The following is a 17,186-nucleotide window of genomic DNA, read 5'->3' as shown; positions in this document are numbered from 1 at the left end:
GCATCACTTGCTTTGTATATTCCAGTCCTTTTATTGTCATTTTATTATTGTTGTTATTACCATTATTAGTTTCTTCCTTTCTGTTCTATTAAACTGTTCTTATCTCAACCCACAAGTTTTACTTTTTTTTTCAATTCTCTCCCCCATCCAACTGGGTGGGTGTGGGAGTGAGTGAGTGGCTGCGTGGTGCTTAGTTACTGGCTGGGGTTAAACCACAGCGCAGCAGTAACAGGTGTACAGCATAGGACTAGACTACTTTTGACAGTATTTTTCATAAATAAATTGATAGAATAGTTCTGCCAGGTTCTGCCTGTATTTTGTGATCTTGTTCACAAAGTTGTATAAAATTCACTTAAATCCTTAAACGGAAAGCACTATATAAACCTAAATAAATATTATTTTTATTGAAACTTGTAACAGAATCTGAACTAAATAATTCTGAGAAGTTATCTTCTCCAAAACATGCTGAGTCCATATTCGCCAAGAATGGACGAGTTTGAATCTCCTTCGATTTTATTCTCATCTTCAGTTCCAGGATGACTTTCCCTTGCTGCAAGATTTTGCTTGGGGAAATTGAAAGTCCTACCTATGGAAATACATGACAAAAACACCCAACAGATTTGTTCCTTGTTTTTAAAGAGTCTGTCTTCTAGTTGATTACTATTCTCATGTTTATTACAGACACTTTTATTTGCTCATAGGAAGATCTCACAAGGTAAACCATACCTGTAGCAATCAATCAACTGCAGCATATATCTCAGATTAACTTTGTTATAGCCACTTTCCTGAAGATCCCAGGCACAGAGAGATCTCGGACTGAAGCTGTCTCTTTCTCTTACAGTGTAAGACTTCACTGCGGTGTGCTCGTATGTATACCTCAGCAGTTTAATGTGTAAATCTCAAGTTTATTTCCCAGGTCAGCAACTCTGTATAAAAAATGATAGTCCAAGACTGCAAGCCTACCAGATGTATCTCCCATTTCTCCAAAGCTGCAACTGTTTGTGCAGAAATCTAATTCCTAGGGTCTGGTTCTTTTCAGGTATGATGTGTCTAGTTGAGAAGATACGGGGATATGGGCTCATAGAAGAGTGTCCCTCTGCCCTGTATTGGTATTATTTCTCATGACCTATGTTATGTGCTGACAGCTGTTTCAAACCACGTTATGAAACTGAAACTGCTCAAAGACTACAAATCTAAGCTAGGTTATAGTTCTATGGAGACTGGGTAACAACATTCCAGCTATTTTGATGAGATCTCATCAATGTTCCCTTTATATTTCATGTAAAAAGAGAAATCAAAGACCAAAAAGTGATAAAATAAAATCTTTTCCAGCCTCGGGGAAATAAACTGCAGAACTGAGTTATAAAGTGTCCAGGAGAGTAAAGGTATTACCAATACTAATAAAGTGAGTGGCATGTAGGATGATGAATTGTAGAATTTTACTGACATAATGCAGTTAGATTCAAGGTATAGCATCTATAGCAAACTTCCCAAGTTTATTCCAGTTTGTTTTATTTGTGAAATTGCTGGAAGGCCTATTCGGCCCATGCTCCACAGCAAAGTCCTCTATCCAAACATCAGGTCTAAATTTGCATAATTAGCAGCCCCGAAAATTTTCCCCTAATGCTGCCTGAACAACTATCTTTATGTGACCTTACCCAAGCTTATCTGATTGGCAGCTTTTCCTCTGAGGCTTACTCCCAATTTTGCTGGCAGTTTCTGCAATACAGGTGTTACTGCAGTATTGTGTGCTCCAGAATAGAAGGCAGCTCTGGCAAATTTGTTTTCCCTGATAGGTAAATGACATAAACTATCTAAAGAGGGAATGCTTGTTTTGTAGAAAACATACTTTGTTTTGTATTCCAGATCTGCAAAAATCAATATAGACTCATTAAAAACTTTACGTTGGAAGGGACTTCTGGATGCCATCTAGTCCAACCTCCAGCTCAAAGCAGAGCTAACGTCAAAGTTAGGTCATGTTGCTCAGAGGCTTGTGCAGTCAAGTCCCCAAGGATGGAGATTACGAATTCTCTCTGGGAACCTATTCCAGTGCTTAATCAGCCACATTGGGCAAATTTTTCCTCTATATCTTCATTTGGAACTTTCCTTGTTTTGACATGCGCCCTTTTCCTTCCCGCTTTTTGCTGTGCACCTCTGAGAAGAATTTGCCTCCATTTTCTTCACTTCAGGTTACCTAAGATTTCCATTAAATCCCCTTTAACCTTGTTTTGTCCATACAAGGCAAACCCAGCTCTCCCAGCCTCTCAGGGCGTACGCTCCAGCCCCCAGACCATTTTAGTGACCCACCGCAGGCCTCCTGCCAGTTTGCGATCTCTCTTGCGCTGGGGGAGGGAAGTTGGAGGGGGACACAAAGCTGGACACATCACTCCAGATGCAGTCTCACGACTGCTGAGTAGAGGGAAATAGCCACACCTGACCCACTGGCTACGTTTTCACTAACTCGGCCCCAACACGGCTATTTCTCACAGCTGCGGGGGGGGCGCATTGCTCGCTCTCATCGAACCCCCGCACACTTTTCTACTAGAACACGTTCAAACCAGAGCACCCTCGCGCAGATTCCCTCAGCAGTCATAACCACAGCGGAGGAAAAGGCAGCTTTTCGTTCATACCGCTTCGTTTTTCACGGGTGCCACGAGCGGCCCTCCCCCTTGCCGGTCCTTTCGCACACTCGTCACACACGGCTACAGCCTGTGGAGACGGGGGCGGGCACCGCCTCACGCCGACACCCCCCCCGCGCCCGGCCGCCACAGGGAGAGCGCGGCGGGGGCAGGCTGAGGCAACGCCGGCGCTCCGCCGCGGCAGCCGAACCCTCTCGCTAACGCGGGCGGGCGGGCGGGCGCCCACCACGGCCCGCTCCGCTCCGCTCCGCCCGGGCTCCGGCGAAGGGTCTCACCTGCCCGCCCGGCTGACAGGACCGGGCAGCCCCGCCTCAGGCAGGGCCGACCGACCCGCGGCGCCTACGTAACCACCCGCCGGTCACGCGGCCGAGGCAGGGTGACGTCACTGCGCCGTGCCGCCGGGCCATGCAGGAAGTCAAGAGCGGGGGAGCCGGTGAGCGGTCCGCGCGCGCGCGCCGGGGCGCTGGTGGCGGGGGGGGGGGGGTGTCCCCGCTGAGGGCGGCTCGCGCTTCCCGCCCTCGCAGCTCCTGCTGCCTTCGCGTTCCCCGCCCGCCCCGGACGCCCGCCGAGGTCGGTGTGTGCCGGGGTCTCGGGTCCGGCCCGGGTTCCTGGGCGGGAGAGCCTTGCTTTGGGACGGGAGCTGGGGTTCCAGTCACGAGTAGGCGGGCGGGGGCCGGGTCGTGTGGTGCGGCCGGCGCCGTGCCGGCGTGAGGAGCCAGGGAGAGGCGGCGGCGGCGGCGGGCCCTGCAGCGGGGCCGGGCGCCCTCGGAGGCGGGGGTTTGCGGGGCGGGTTGTCCCCAGGGGCCAGGGGCCGCCTTTTTGTGTCGGTAACGTTATCAGAAATAGGGCAGGCGTGCTTCGCCCCCGAAACAGGCTTGATAACGGGCATTAGCCAAGAAGCAGCTCTTCGGGAAAGGTGGTGGTGGGAAACAGTAATTTCCTTTGTCACCTGGACGGAGAGGAGGTCTTCAAAATACTCAACTCTGGACCGCGGAATAAAAAGTTTTGTACAAAAGCCTGTAGATTTTAGGGGATTATGTGAATTTGGCTTAAAACCTGTAACTTCATGATAGTTAAACTGTCGTGTTACCGCGTAACTAATGCTGTTAAACTGCTAACCCTACTTTTGCAACAGATTAATTATGTCTGTCAAGGCAAAGACAAATATTAAAAGTCCTGGTGTGCTTTTCACTTCATGTATTTCTCCATTAGATCAGTTTTAAATGCCTGCATATTTAAGAACAAGTGCTAGAGCTTTGGACTAGTGATAGTGCGTCTATACTTTGGGTTATCCTTGCTGATTACACTTGTTCAGTTTCCTACCAGTCACAGAACTTAGGAGTGTCTAAAACATACTGCTACATCTTTTCACTTCAAGCACATTTTTCACCTAGGTCCTTTTGAAACTCAACAAGTTTTGTTCCACATTTAAGATTTTGGATATTTTTTTTCTATATATTTATTATATTCTCCTAGTGACTGTTATTACTATTAGAGGCTGTATGTGAATTTCAGTATGCAAGTTCTACGAAATGTATACATTTCATCTTTTATTTCAGTATTCTAAAATTTGTTGCACAAATTTGCCTTGGCTTACTGATCTTGCATTAAGAAAGCATGTAAGTGAATATTTACATCAAAGTACATTAAAGAATATTTTCAAAAGTGTCAATACATCAGAGGTGATTGTATGCGCTTCTCTGCATGTGAGTAGCATAGTGAGGCCCCCTGTTTTTATTCCTTCAGTTTTACAATAACTCTTTAGGTACAGTAATAATGAAAATAAGTAAGGTGTTAAAATTCCTTCCCAGTGGATGCTTTTAGGCTGGTATTTTCAGTGTACGTTACTCGGGTACTACTAGGTACTATCAGCTGGCTTCTTGGTAATTTAGAGTGTTTCACAATACACTTCAGTGTTGGGTATGTCATGTACTTGGGGGGGAGGAGGGAAAGCAAAATGGAAACTACCTGTTTGAAAAGTTGAAAAATGACTTGAAGAAAATTCAAAATGAGTAAACTTTTAGTTACAATAGAGCTTGTCTGGCAAGGAAAGTAACAACTTTATGTTGCATTTTGTTAATAAATTTTTTTCTTAAGTGTTAAATACCTTCCCAAGCTTCTGAAAAAAGGGGGATGGGGGATTTTATGGATTAATATTGACTAGGCAGCTATTGAACGTTTGAATAGAAGTTTTATTATGGAAGCCTTGGCATCGAGTACCATGTAATCTGACTCTTACTGCTAACATCTATATGACAAACAATTGTTTGTCTGTTTTATGATAAGCTTTCTGTGACATTTAGTTGCAAAACAAAAATTTTGTAAGGCTTAAGACCTATGTAGTAGTAAAAGTTAAATGTTTGCTAGTTTATGTTATTACTTCTACATCCTTCACGCAGAAAAAGTTTATAAAAATGGGCAGAAAATTCCATACAGTTAGTTCTGCTGTTTATAGTTCTAGTACTTGCAAAGTTTCAAGAAACCACCTGATTTTTTTCGTGTTAATAAAAAGAGATTTGAGACATTTTTCAAGTAAGCTATCAAAGTTCACGCTGCCACAAATTCCAGCTGCTGTTAAAAATAAAGAAATATTTAAAAATAAAAGAGGGGGAGGGGAGATGACAAAATGGTGTATTTGCAATATGCCAGGTGAAGCAAGACATCGTGACAGAACTGAAACATTTAGCTTTCACTATGAAAAATATGCAAACCCTCAAACCTATACCCAAAAGACCACGTTACACAACTTACCGGCAAGTAAGGAAAGCATTTACAGTAGAAGAAGGAGATAAACTGAATGTAGAAGCTATAGCTGGGTTACACTGAAGACTTTGTTTAAGGAAGTATTGTGTAAGGAAAAGCATAACTGTGTCTTTCTCTCAGAGAAGAGCTGGCTGTTTGGCAGTTATTAAAAAACAATGAAAAAACCCCCCTCTTCTGCCCTTCCCCCTGTTCCGAAAAGCATGTAAGCTCTGTTTTTTTGTTACACAAGTGACTTCACAGGACAATAAATGGAACTGTTCAATTCAATCCAAGCTACAGTACAGCAAAACTCTAGAGCATCTATTTAGATAGATGTCAGATAATATAGCTATGCTGGGAACCTTATTCTGACTTTCCTTTATGTAAAATCCTACCATTGATCCATGTGTACAGGTAACAGGTATATTGTGAAGGATCAGTAACAAAAGGCAATCACATGGGGTTATGTTGTGCAAACTAAAAAATTTAGTCTTGAAGAATTAGTTACTTGAAGGAATCATTTCAAGATTGTTTGAGTTCAGTTGATTGATTTGATAAGCACTGCGAACAAAACCTAAATCAATAGCTGTGGATCTCCCTTCTGGACTTAGAAAACAGCAGTTCCTAGCTTGGTAGATGGATGTGTTGTGATAGATATGAGCATATGGACATATCTTTTTGAGGAGTTTTAAAACCATTATTTTAAAATCTTATTTTTGATATGTAACAAATCCTTGTTTTGCAACATTTATGCTTATCTTAGCTAGGTAGTCAAAGACAGAATGGAATGCTTAATAGGAGGACCTTCCCTCCCCCTGATGTATATTTGAATACTCTGTGTCATGGACTGTGTCTCTGAAACTTGCATGTTAATATGTGTAGGTATAGACATGAAGAGGAATACTAACAGTAAGTAAAGGAGATTCTTGAGGGCAATATTTTTATTTGATGAGTTTTCAAGAAAATAAGTAGATTGAGCTGAATCACCTCACAGTGAAGTCAATGCTGCTGCTAGTGTGAGCAAGGGGACTGTTTGGCCTAGTTGAAGTAGAGGCTTGTGATAGCCCAGTTTAGATGTTTTACTCCTCCTTCTCATGCAGTGTCTAAAATTCTGAAATTTTTAAGTGCTTTGAATTGAAGACTTATGTGCTTATAGGAATACCGTTCAGCCAATGTGGAGTAGTGATTTGGGTTATTAAAAAAAAAAAAAAAATACTCCCCGTACACAAAGACCTTTAGGAGAGAAGAACTGTAAGGAAGTAATCCAGACTTGTGCATCACATTGACTTTCTAATGGCTAGTGCAACTGTTAAGCAAGTTCTAGGTTCTGTTTCCAGCTTTGCCCTTTACTGGCTGCAAGACTTTCCTTGGTTTTAGTTTCCCTTTGCTAGCTTTACTTGTTAATTTGTAAACACTTTATGAGTGTTCAACTCTCACCACAGGCTGAGAGTCAAGACCTAGCTAAATGAAATGTTACTTTGAATTTTAAATGCTGTCAGAACTTAAGTAGTGCTAATAGGCTTTTCGATGGATGTCTAGATAACAGAAGGAATGCAGATACAGTGTTTAGCTTTTTGTTGTTTTTATCTGTAGCAGCACAATACAAGATATAACTCAGAAGTACATAGTTCAGGTGTAGTATCCTAAGTAATGGGAGAAATCATAGAATGTCTGTCAGGAGATCAAATCCTTCTAGGCAGCGTGGCCAAACCACATATATTTGCCTTTCATCATTTTAAGTACAAGAAATTGGAAGGACTTTGCTTGGACTGAAAGGACCTGTGATCAATGATTTTAAAGATTGGAGTTACTTAGATGTTCGGAGGAGTGAGGCTTTCTACACTTTAAGCCAACAAAATGTATTAAAAAGAAGCTTTGAGTAGTCATGAGTACTATGATGAATTGTGTATATACTTACTAGGCATATCTGCTTTTACAGAATTCTGTTTAACAGCGATCATTAACTAAAATCATGGCAGCTGCCAGTAGTGAGGTGCACCATCCTGTAGATCCTGGAATATCAAAGCTGCAGTTTGCTCCTTTCAGTAGTGCCTTGGATGCAGGATTCTGGCATGAACTAACACAGAAGAAACTCAATGAGTACCGATTGGATGAGACCCCAAAAGTTATCAAAGGATACTACTACAATGGTAGGTAGAAACTGAACATCTTGCTTAGTAGTTTGGGTTTCTCCTGTTATTCCTCTAAGTATTTGTGTAACATATTTTAGGTATTTTGCTGAAACACTAGAAAACACAGCTGGGTGAGCTGTGAATTCTGGTGTGTCTGTGGGTAATTTATAAATTATGTTAACAAAAAGAGGGAAATTAATCTATGTATTTCAGTTTAAAAGAAGCATGTTGCTGCTTTTTGTCCAGGTGATCCTTTGGGTTTGCCAGCTCGCTTGACATTGGAGTTTAGTGCCTTTGATATGTAAGTACGTACTGTGGTTTACCCTAATTCATATGTGAAGACGCTTTCCTTGCATAACAGTAACACTTTGATATATAATATTACTTGGACAAATTCTACATGAAAATAAATACACGTTTTCATGAACTTTGTAATAGTGGAGAGACTGCTTTGAGTCGCAAACGTTAACTTGCTGTGTCTGAAGTAGTATATTCATCTGAAGGGCCAAGTTTAAAATACGCTGGTAAGTCTCAAATTCACTCACTGTTTGTATATATGTTTATATAAAATACCATTTTTTCCCATTTCTTCAGCTCTTCTGCGTAAGGGAGGATATTTCAGTCATCTGACTTCTGGTCAAATTTTTCCTTAGATCTTTATTTATTGAGGATTCATCATTACACTTAGGATCTCAAAATAGTTTTTACAATCCCTAGTTGTTACATTGTAATATCTTCCAAAGTATTTAACATTTATGACTGGAATTTTGTACTTTTGCCTTTACCCACAAACTGAAAGGTAAACCAAAGCTGCTCAGTATACACAGCAAAAAGGAGATGAGGAGAAATATTTTTTCCACATGGTTTTCATTTCCAGAAAATGCCTAAGTTAGTATAACTAACATAGGAACAGATGTCTGTGTAGTTAGTGTCTTGTTTGTTTTAAATTGGTGGATTATAAAGTTGTAAATCACAGAAGTGACTTTGTCTTGCTTTGTGAGAATGTTAGGAGCCTAGTGAGGCTTTGTGCATTTTGAGGTAATTTCTTCGGAGATATTATTCCCTTAATTTTTATGTAAGAACTTTTAGGTGCAATACTGAAAGCATATGCAGCAAAATGCAATTGGGAGAAACCTGTGACATTGGAAGCAGGAATTTCAGATTAGGAAAAAAATGGATGGTACTGTAGTATTTGACCTCTCAAACGTTATAACAAAAATAAAATTATGAAAGGTCCATTTATGTAGTGTTTAATTATTCCTTCTACTGTAGTACTTTTCTGTATTTCTGTTTCTGTGCTTTAGGTGGTCAGTTTAGATGATCATGAAGAGTTCCCTTTTAGCTTTAAAAATTTTTGGAAACTACATCATGTGTATTTATTATGTAACTTAAACATTTGCTGTATTTGAGTTTTAACAGTGGTCAGAAACATCAGTTTGGGAGAATGATGTTAAAGGAGTCAATGAAATCAATCAGATCTAAAAATTAAGGGAATATTGTATGGTTTTTTTTTACCTATTTTACATTCAAAAAGGGGGATAAATATATACTGTGTTTGCAAACAGCAGCTTCTCCAGCTGATGATGTTACAAACTATAAAAGCTAAGCTACTCAATCTTTTGTCTGGTTTAGTCTTCCTTTGGGATTTTTTTTAAACACAAAATTTTAACTGAGTAACTATGTGAATAAAATACTGACATCTAAAGTTCAATCTTAATAATTTTTTCTTAGTGAAAATCGCATTTGTCATGGACAGTTTGTATTTGAACAGAAATTTTAGGTCTTCAATCTGTGATTCAATGCCACCTTGCTTAGAGATAATACAGATGCCTGATATATTGTATATGTACACATGTATTTGCATGGGTATACCAATCCATGTTCAATAAAGCATTATGATCATAAAAATGTTTTCATTAGAACTGTTGCTAACTTCTGTTACTGTGCCTCATCATTTGACAATTTCAGGGCAACCTTACACCATAGGATAGCTACTGCTACTACTGCTGATCATGTTAAAGGTCTTAGTATCCAATTCCCAGAGGTTTATTTCTTTTATTCAGGAATGCTTCAATACCAGCACGTTGCTGTCCTGCTTTCGGAACATTGTATAATACCAACACTTTTGAGACTTTCAAATCCTGTGATAAGAAATCACTTCTGGAAAAAGAAGCAAATGAGGTAAGATTAAAAATGTGGTAGAAAGAATTTGGAAATAACCAGTGAAGTTCTCTACAGTCTCTGCCCCAAATATTGGAGATACTGTCCATACTCACCCATGTAATTGCCTCAGGATTTAACTTATTCTGGAAGGAGTAGTTTGATGTTTGCTTTTTACTGTTCTTTACAAGAGAGTAGAAAGTAGCTAATTATACATGGAGGACTTAATTCAGTGTTCTACTAACCACATTTTAAGCTTAACAGTGCTATTGGAGCTGCCAGTGACTTGAGTTCTGTAAAGCACATTTTAAAAATTTGTCTTGACACCCAGAAACCAGCAAGTGCCTGGTTTAAACTTTAGATTACTGCAATACCTCAGTGTGACAAAGTGATGGGGAAGCTCCAGAACAGCAAGAAGACTGAGATAAAGCAAGGAAAAGGTGGCTGTCAAAGGAAGGGGCTAGTCTGCTTACACTGTAACTAACTAAATTAAATGTCATGGCTTGGTGAGAAGGGAAAGTCAAACTAAGGCAACGTTTTACTTTTTGAGATACTTCGCTTTGACCAGTCCTTGATTCCTTTAATTAGATTGATTGTCTGCCTGCTGGCCTTCAGTAGCAAAGTTTTCATGCATATCTTCACTCAAGGCTATGAATTTTTTGTGTTCCTGAGGCCCAGTACTTCCCTGCCAGTGGTAGGTACAATGCAATATCTATCTTTAGGGAAACTGGGAAGGCCAGAATGCTTTATTCACTCTTGTATTTTTTTGTTTGTTTGTTTTGGGGTCTTTTGAGACAAAGATCACACAGGTCTGCGTCATACAGGTGTTACAGCTTCTTGTCTCACCGATGTGCAGTGTACTGCCTTCTTCCAAGTCTCCATTTTTTTGGTCAAATTTCCTAGTAGTTTATTCACATATCTAGTATCCATAGATCCCGTGAATGAAAACTGTGAGAGTACGGTAAAAGGCTATATTCGTATCACAGTATGTTTGTCCTGGTTTCAGCTGGGATAGAGTTAATTTTCTTTCTAGTAGTTGGTATAGTGCTGTGTTTTGGGTTCAGTATGAGAAGAAAGTTGATAAGACACAGTCAGCTTCTCATGCCCAGCCAGCAAGAAGGCTGGAGGGGCACAAGAAGGTGGGAGGGGACACAGCCAGGACAGCTGACCCAAACTGGCCAAAGGGGTGTTCCATACCATGGGACGTCATGCCCAGTATATAAACTGGGGGTAGTTGACCTGGGGGATTTGCTGCTTGGGAACTAACTGGGCATCAGTCGGCAAGTGGTGACCAATTGCATTGTGCATCGCTTGTCTTGTATATTCCAATCCTTTTATTATTATTGTTGTTATTACCACTATTAGTTTCTTCCTTTCTGTTCTATTAAACTGTTCTTATCTCAACCCACAAGTTTTACTTTTTTTTTCCTGATTATCTCCCCCATCCCACTGAGATGGGGGGGGTGGTGAGTGAGCAGCTGCGTGGTGCTTAGTTACTGGCTGGGGTTAAGCCACGACAGTGTTCTATACTGTGCTAGTGTTAATAGTTCATATACATAAGAGGCTGTTCCTGATAAAGTTTGTTTTGTTTCGTTGTTTGCTCCGTGCTTGATCCGTGAACTAAGGCTCCTCGTGTTCCCCATCTTCCATAATTTTTTGTGCTAGAGAGTGCATGTCTGTGTCTTACCTTTAGAATCCTTTTAATATAGATAGTAGCGTGGATGAGATCAGTTAGGAAAAGATCACGGTGTATTACTGCGAATGTTAATTTCAGTATTTTAAAGGTAGCTGGAAGAATTAAAGATTTCTGCAGCTGTTCTCATGCTGCCTTGGTGTTTTGTTTCTCTGGCCTTTTTCTCCCTTCTTGTCCCCACAATCAATGACAGATATGGGAATCCATAAAATCTGGAGCTGCTCTTGAAAACCCTCTGCTCTTGAACAGGTTCCTGCTGCTGACATTCGCAGTGAGTAATGATAATATGTCTCATACTTACAGCATTGTAGTGGAAATGATGAAGTAGTTTCTTTTAAGGGGAAATGCTGTATTAGTATTAGCACATTAAATGTTATTAGGATCATTCTCAGACATCTTAAAATGTCTGAAAACATTTAAAAAAAACCTCGTAAGCCATTCTTTCGTACAGATAAAAAATATTTTAGGACGCATTCTTTAAAAAATGCTGGTGCCATCTCATATTCTTTTCTACAAATGTATAAGATCATCAGATGGCGTTATTGATACTAGTAAAAGTAGAGTAACTGTTTCATGTTTAACAAATTGAAAGTTTTAATAAATAATGCTCCAGCTAACAAAAATGGAAGTATTGTGCACACATTGACTGTTTAAATCTTAAATAAAACCAAATACAGAGAAGGGAAGTCTTCTGGTATTTTTTATTATTTTCTGAAATCATGACACAGTCCCTTGTGAAGAGAACTGTGGTTAGTATCATCAACCATCAATTATGATTAGTATTCCAAACCATAATTTACTTTGATTTATATCCTCATTATCTAATTTTACAAAATTTTTTTTTCTAGGATCTAAAAAAGTATCATTTCTATTACTGGTTTTGCTACCCTGCTCTCTGCTTCCCTGATGGAATACATATAATTCAGAAACCAGTGTGTCTTGGTGACAGATTCACATTAAGTCAGGTATTCAAAATACGAACTGTTATGAAGTCTGTAGCACTAAGTGGTTTTGCGAGCTGTAAAATGTAGTATTTTTGTTAGCATATACTGAATTAATTTGAGAATCTAATTTCTTTTAAAATCTTCACTTTTCTTATTTCCATGTGGGTTTTTTGTTTACCTCTTTTGTTGTTGTTGTTATTGTATAAAATCTCTCAGCTTAACATCACTTCAGCTTTATTCATTTCGATGCAAATGTGGCAAACAATTCTTGAAGAGCTGGTTATGTTCAGTTTAATTTTTATATACAGCTTATTGAATATATAGCTATGTTTTTGAAACTCATATTTTTAAGAAACTTTTTTAAAGCGGCATCCCCTGGCAGAGCTAAGTCATTAGCAATTACAAAATTGTTAATAAAATGCATGATTGGACCAGAAGAGGAAGACTTTTTCTTTAGGAGAAAAGTTAACAACTTTTTGTAGTTTCTTTCATATTACAATGGAAAAGGACAAAAAGAATCAAGTTGCCCACATGTGCCTTTTTGCTTTGACAGAAGTTAATGGAAAACCTTGAATGGCTTTTTAATGGCATAATAATCAATGAGAAATAGTTTGGGTTTTTTCAGTGAAAAAATACTTAGTTCCCTTCTTCTCAGAATACCCTCATTAGTTCCGTGGTAATAAATAGTATAAAAATACCTGTCATGATCTAAAGAGAGTTTCAACTAAACACTGAAAATAGATATAACAAAATAAATTGAATGGTACTCTGTTATTTTGCTAATAATAGAGGGACAGATTTACTTTCTTATACAGCTACTGTGACTATCAGAATGAGGTTTTTGTCTGGTTTTAATTTCTATTGGTAGATCAGTTTGTGACAGCAATAGCAGTGCTCCTGTTTAAAATTGCATTGACAAATGCTGTTTTAGCAACTGAATTTTTTATCTCTGTTATTGTGGTCATAATGGGCTTCAAAACTTCTGAATATGCTATATTCTAAGATTGAGTGAACTAGCCTTCCCAGGTGCTAAAACACTTTCTGTGGTTCTGTATAAGGTTGTTAAAACTGTTTGTTACAGTTGTCTTTCTGCTTTTAGATTCAAGCACTTCAGAAAGCATATGATGAGCTTTGCCACAAAGAGGGGGTTACAGCTTTACCTTATTTTTTAATTAAGTATCACGACAATTCTGTCGTGATATCTCCACTGAAAAGGTGGGATGGTTTCTTTCAAGACCAAGGGGGAAAGGTAATGAGAATTTTATGTCTTTTTATAACCTACAAATGTTTAATTTACAAATGGTTTGAAAAACATCTATAATACTGAGCTGGGCACAATGGTTGGCCAATGCATAGACTGGGTAAATAGCTGAAGACCAGCAGCTTGGATTGATTTTTGTGTCGAGTTAAGCGTCTCTAGTAGCTCTTACACAAAAGCCCGGTTACATCAGATTAACAGTCAGCTTGAAAAAAAAGTTCTTCATGCTCTGTCTCATCAAAACAGAAACAACATAAGTTTATGAGTTAGCGTAACGATTAAAAGTTTTCCAACCACTTTACCTACAATGCTGTAATAATGCAAAACACTTTTATTGTTTGTGTACTAAAAATTGGTACTCATATTTTATGTATATGTTGGTTGTGGCAACAGTAATCAGGGAATACTATATGGGAGTTTTCAACTTTCAGCATGTGTTTTGCAGCATGTACATGTTATAACATGAGAGCTTGGGATAAAAATTGCTGGGAATCTGTATATGAAGAATGTTCAAGGTAATGCTTTGTAATTTTGGAAGATAGATGGGTTGTGCACCAGAAGAGGCTGGGATGTTTTTCCAGTTAAATGCAGAGACCATACATGTCCTTTGAGCATAAAGTGAGTACTGTCCATTGCTTTCAGTTAGGGAAGAATTATAATGATTCATGAAGCAGATGTCATCACAGCAAGACTTGACTTGCTTGATTGGCTTGTGTTTATGTACATTGAATTCTGTTTTGGATCGTGTTGCTCAGCTGCTGAACTTTGCTAGGCCTTTCTGAATGCTTTACTGTCTTTATTTTTTGGTGAACTTCAAACTTTTTTTTATCTTGCTTGTCATTGAAGTGTTAGGAAACAAAACTCTGAATTATGGTGAAGAGGTAAGAGGTGCAAAAAAGTTGTTTCGGGTTTTTTTTTAGGAGGTCTTGTCACACCTTATAAAAGTAATTTAGTTCTGTTTTATAATACTTGATCTTAAATTATTTTTTTGCTTTTCCAGATTTCTTTTTCTGAAATTAAGGCCTAGGACTGCAGTTCTTTATAAAATAAGAGTGTGAAGGATGAGATTTTAAATCGCAGTATAACTACAATAATGGGTCACAGATAAGAGTATACTGACTTATATAGGGGCATTGTCAATATGAGAGAAATCTGTAATCATCTGGAATATATTTCTTCTTTAGCATTCACTTTGGACGGAAGTGCCAAAATTTTAGACCTGTCGGATAAGATTCATTGCATCAGTACTCTACTGCCTCTAGAGTTTGTATTTCAGTGAGCCAACTGAACTTGCTCGCCTGGAAGAAAAATATGTTTTTGCTGCTGCTGAGTTAATTTTCCGCTAGTTTATGAAATTGAATCAGCTTACTAAGGGGTCTTATGCCTGCTTGAGTCAGCAGTTGCAAAGCAGCAGCAGTGTACAGCTGGGAGGAGGGGTGGGGAGTGGGCCCCTGTTTTTCCTGTCTGCATCCATTAGATTGGCTCATCTGCATTTCACACTGTTCTAGGGACACCTCACTGATGTGGTAGAGTTGAGACTAGTCACTCTAAGTCCATCTATAGGCAAAGAAGCAGGAGGGAAGAGCTCTATAGATGTGAGACACAGGTATCACTAGTGATGGCCGAGTTCAGATTTTCGGCATATCTAAAGGTAGGCAGTGGCATCTTTCTAATCTCTGGATGTGTTTTGGTTCTGCATTGACTGTGAAGTAAGCTCCTAGTTTAGGTATCTCAATTACGAGCATGGTATTACATTGCTTGAACATGAGACAGAACGTCCAGTTCCTTTATTTAGATCCTGTCCTGAAGGTTGGCTTTACAAGTGATTTTTATGCAGTTTTTCCACTGACTTGATATCTTGCTGGCCTGTCTTGATAATACCCAAATCAATATAGAATTTTGTTTTGAGAGTAAGGCTTCAGTTGTTGGGCTTCTCCTATAATGGTGTGTTTAAGGAAGGTGCACATATTGTAGTGAAAAATGAATGTCCATAAAGAGGCTAAACTGAACAAATCTCAAAGCTGTGGCAAATGCTTGAGTGAAATCTAATGTGACCATGTATTAAACATTTCTAAATATGTAAAATGTTTGTGTAGGCCTTCTCTGTCCAGAAGTTTTACATTAAAAATGCCAGATAAATTTTACTGTGAACTGAATATCAGTATGAATAGATGACTTCTCATTTAGAGCAAATTTATTTGCAGGTGGCAGTTGGAGTTTATGATCCATGTAATTTATCCCACTATCCAGGATGGCCACTGAGAAATTTCCTGATCCTGGCAGCCCATAAATGGTATCTATTTTATTCTTTCCCACAAAGGTTATTTATTGGTTGATATCAAATTAGGCATTTTTCCTCCCATGGCAGTTTTCTCCTATCATCCACCTGAGATTTAACTTTTATCTTTTACATGACTCACCTTCAATGATTCTGATTTTGCATGTTATTCTGTTTTTTACTTCTGTCAGTTACAAGTTCCTATTATTCCTAATCCTCATATGCATGCATGTACCTGGAAATACATGCTTCAGACCCTGCCAATACCTTCTAGCTGTTTCAAATCTTGTTTAAAGTATTCTATGACTTTATATAATCAATTAGTGCCAAGTAATAGCAGACCTAAATTTTGAAGATCAGATACTCTTAGGTTTTCTTTTAGTGTACCTTCCTGAATTTTTCATTCGGCAGAAGTTGGGAAGACAGGACATGGTTTTACACTCTGGTATTTGAAAAAAAAGTATCATTTAAAGTAGCAAATAAATTTGTGTTGCTGTAACAAAAATGTAATTAAGTTGCATTTTCACAGTTTGACTTTTACATTTTATTACACAGCAGGGAGAAGAAATGCTCAGTTAGCTATGGTGTTTTTTGGGTTGCTAGCTGAACAGCAGCGTAGAAGGATGTGTAAGTGCCCAGGGAGCTTTGTACGTTCTGAGATTAAGAGGTTTTTAGGCACTAAAGTTCTAATAGTTTGATTTGGGGGTTTGAATCATAAGGAGGAAATATGATACTATATCGAGAGCTAAGAGGATCTTGCTTGTGCCATGGCAAAGTACATCGTGTCACCTGATCTGTGCTCTAGTGCTTCCCTGCTTTTTATTCCTCTAAATATGCAGTTTGTCCAGCAGCATTGTATAAATGACAGAGGACAGACTGACAGTGTCATTTCTTTAGAGCTGTTTCACAACAAAGTCATTTTCACATACTAAGCAGTTGTTTTTATTTATACCTGATGAGAACAACAGTGTTCCAGTACTAACAGAAAAAGCCTTATTCAGAACCTGCAAGAGACTAAACCTGTGTGAAATGGTGTTTAAAAGAAGTCCGTTTCTATTAAAGAAGTTGCATGTCTCTCTCTATTTATCTTTTTTTAAATGGCAGGGGCAGCCTTCTCCAGTCAGTTGAAGTGCTCTGCTTCAGAGATAGGACCATGCAAGGGGTGAGAGACATAACACACAGCATTATCTTTGAAATAAAACTTCCAGAGAGAGCCCTTGGCCCAGGTAATCAATTTAAAAAAAAAAAATTCTTTCCCATTTTTTTTCCTCCCACCTCAATCACTGTGAAGATGGAAAAAATAAATTAATACTACTAAATCATTGCTTATGCTAAGTTAT

General features: G+C 38.9%; 1 protein-coding gene across 10 annotated transcripts in view; it reads left to right on the top strand.

The window, feature by feature from the left end:
- Window positions 1–2,987: 2,987 nt before the first annotated feature.
- The window catches only part of ATG7 (autophagy related 7), a 132,161-nt gene continuing 117,962 nt past the window's right edge, over window positions 2,988–17,186 (top strand). For 5 of the 10 annotated variants that reach the window (XM_041118836.1, XM_041118837.1, XM_029996097.2 and 2 more), the window contains exons 1-9: window positions 2,988–3,072; window positions 7,321–7,531; window positions 7,760–7,814; window positions 9,577–9,694; window positions 11,560–11,637; window positions 12,215–12,331; window positions 13,410–13,559; window positions 15,773–15,861; window positions 16,951–17,072. In XM_041118836.1, coding sequence (XP_040974770.1) covers window positions 7,354–7,531; window positions 7,760–7,814; window positions 9,577–9,694; window positions 11,560–11,637; window positions 12,215–12,331; window positions 13,410–13,559; window positions 15,773–15,861; window positions 16,951–17,072 — 907 coding nt within the window. In that variant the 5' untranslated portion in view covers window positions 2,988–3,072; window positions 7,321–7,353. The other 5 variants (XM_041118834.1, XM_041118839.1, XM_029996093.2 and 2 more) reach the window with 3 other exon arrangements.

The sequence above is a fragment of the Aquila chrysaetos genome, chromosome 20 (genome assembly GCF_900496995.4).
Source record: "Aquila chrysaetos chrysaetos chromosome 20, bAquChr1.4, whole genome shotgun sequence".
Classification (NCBI taxonomy): Eukaryota; Metazoa; Chordata; class Aves; order Accipitriformes; family Accipitridae; genus Aquila; species Aquila chrysaetos.
Note: the sequence above shows the minus strand (reverse complement) of the source record. Positions and strands in the feature narration are given on the sequence as shown.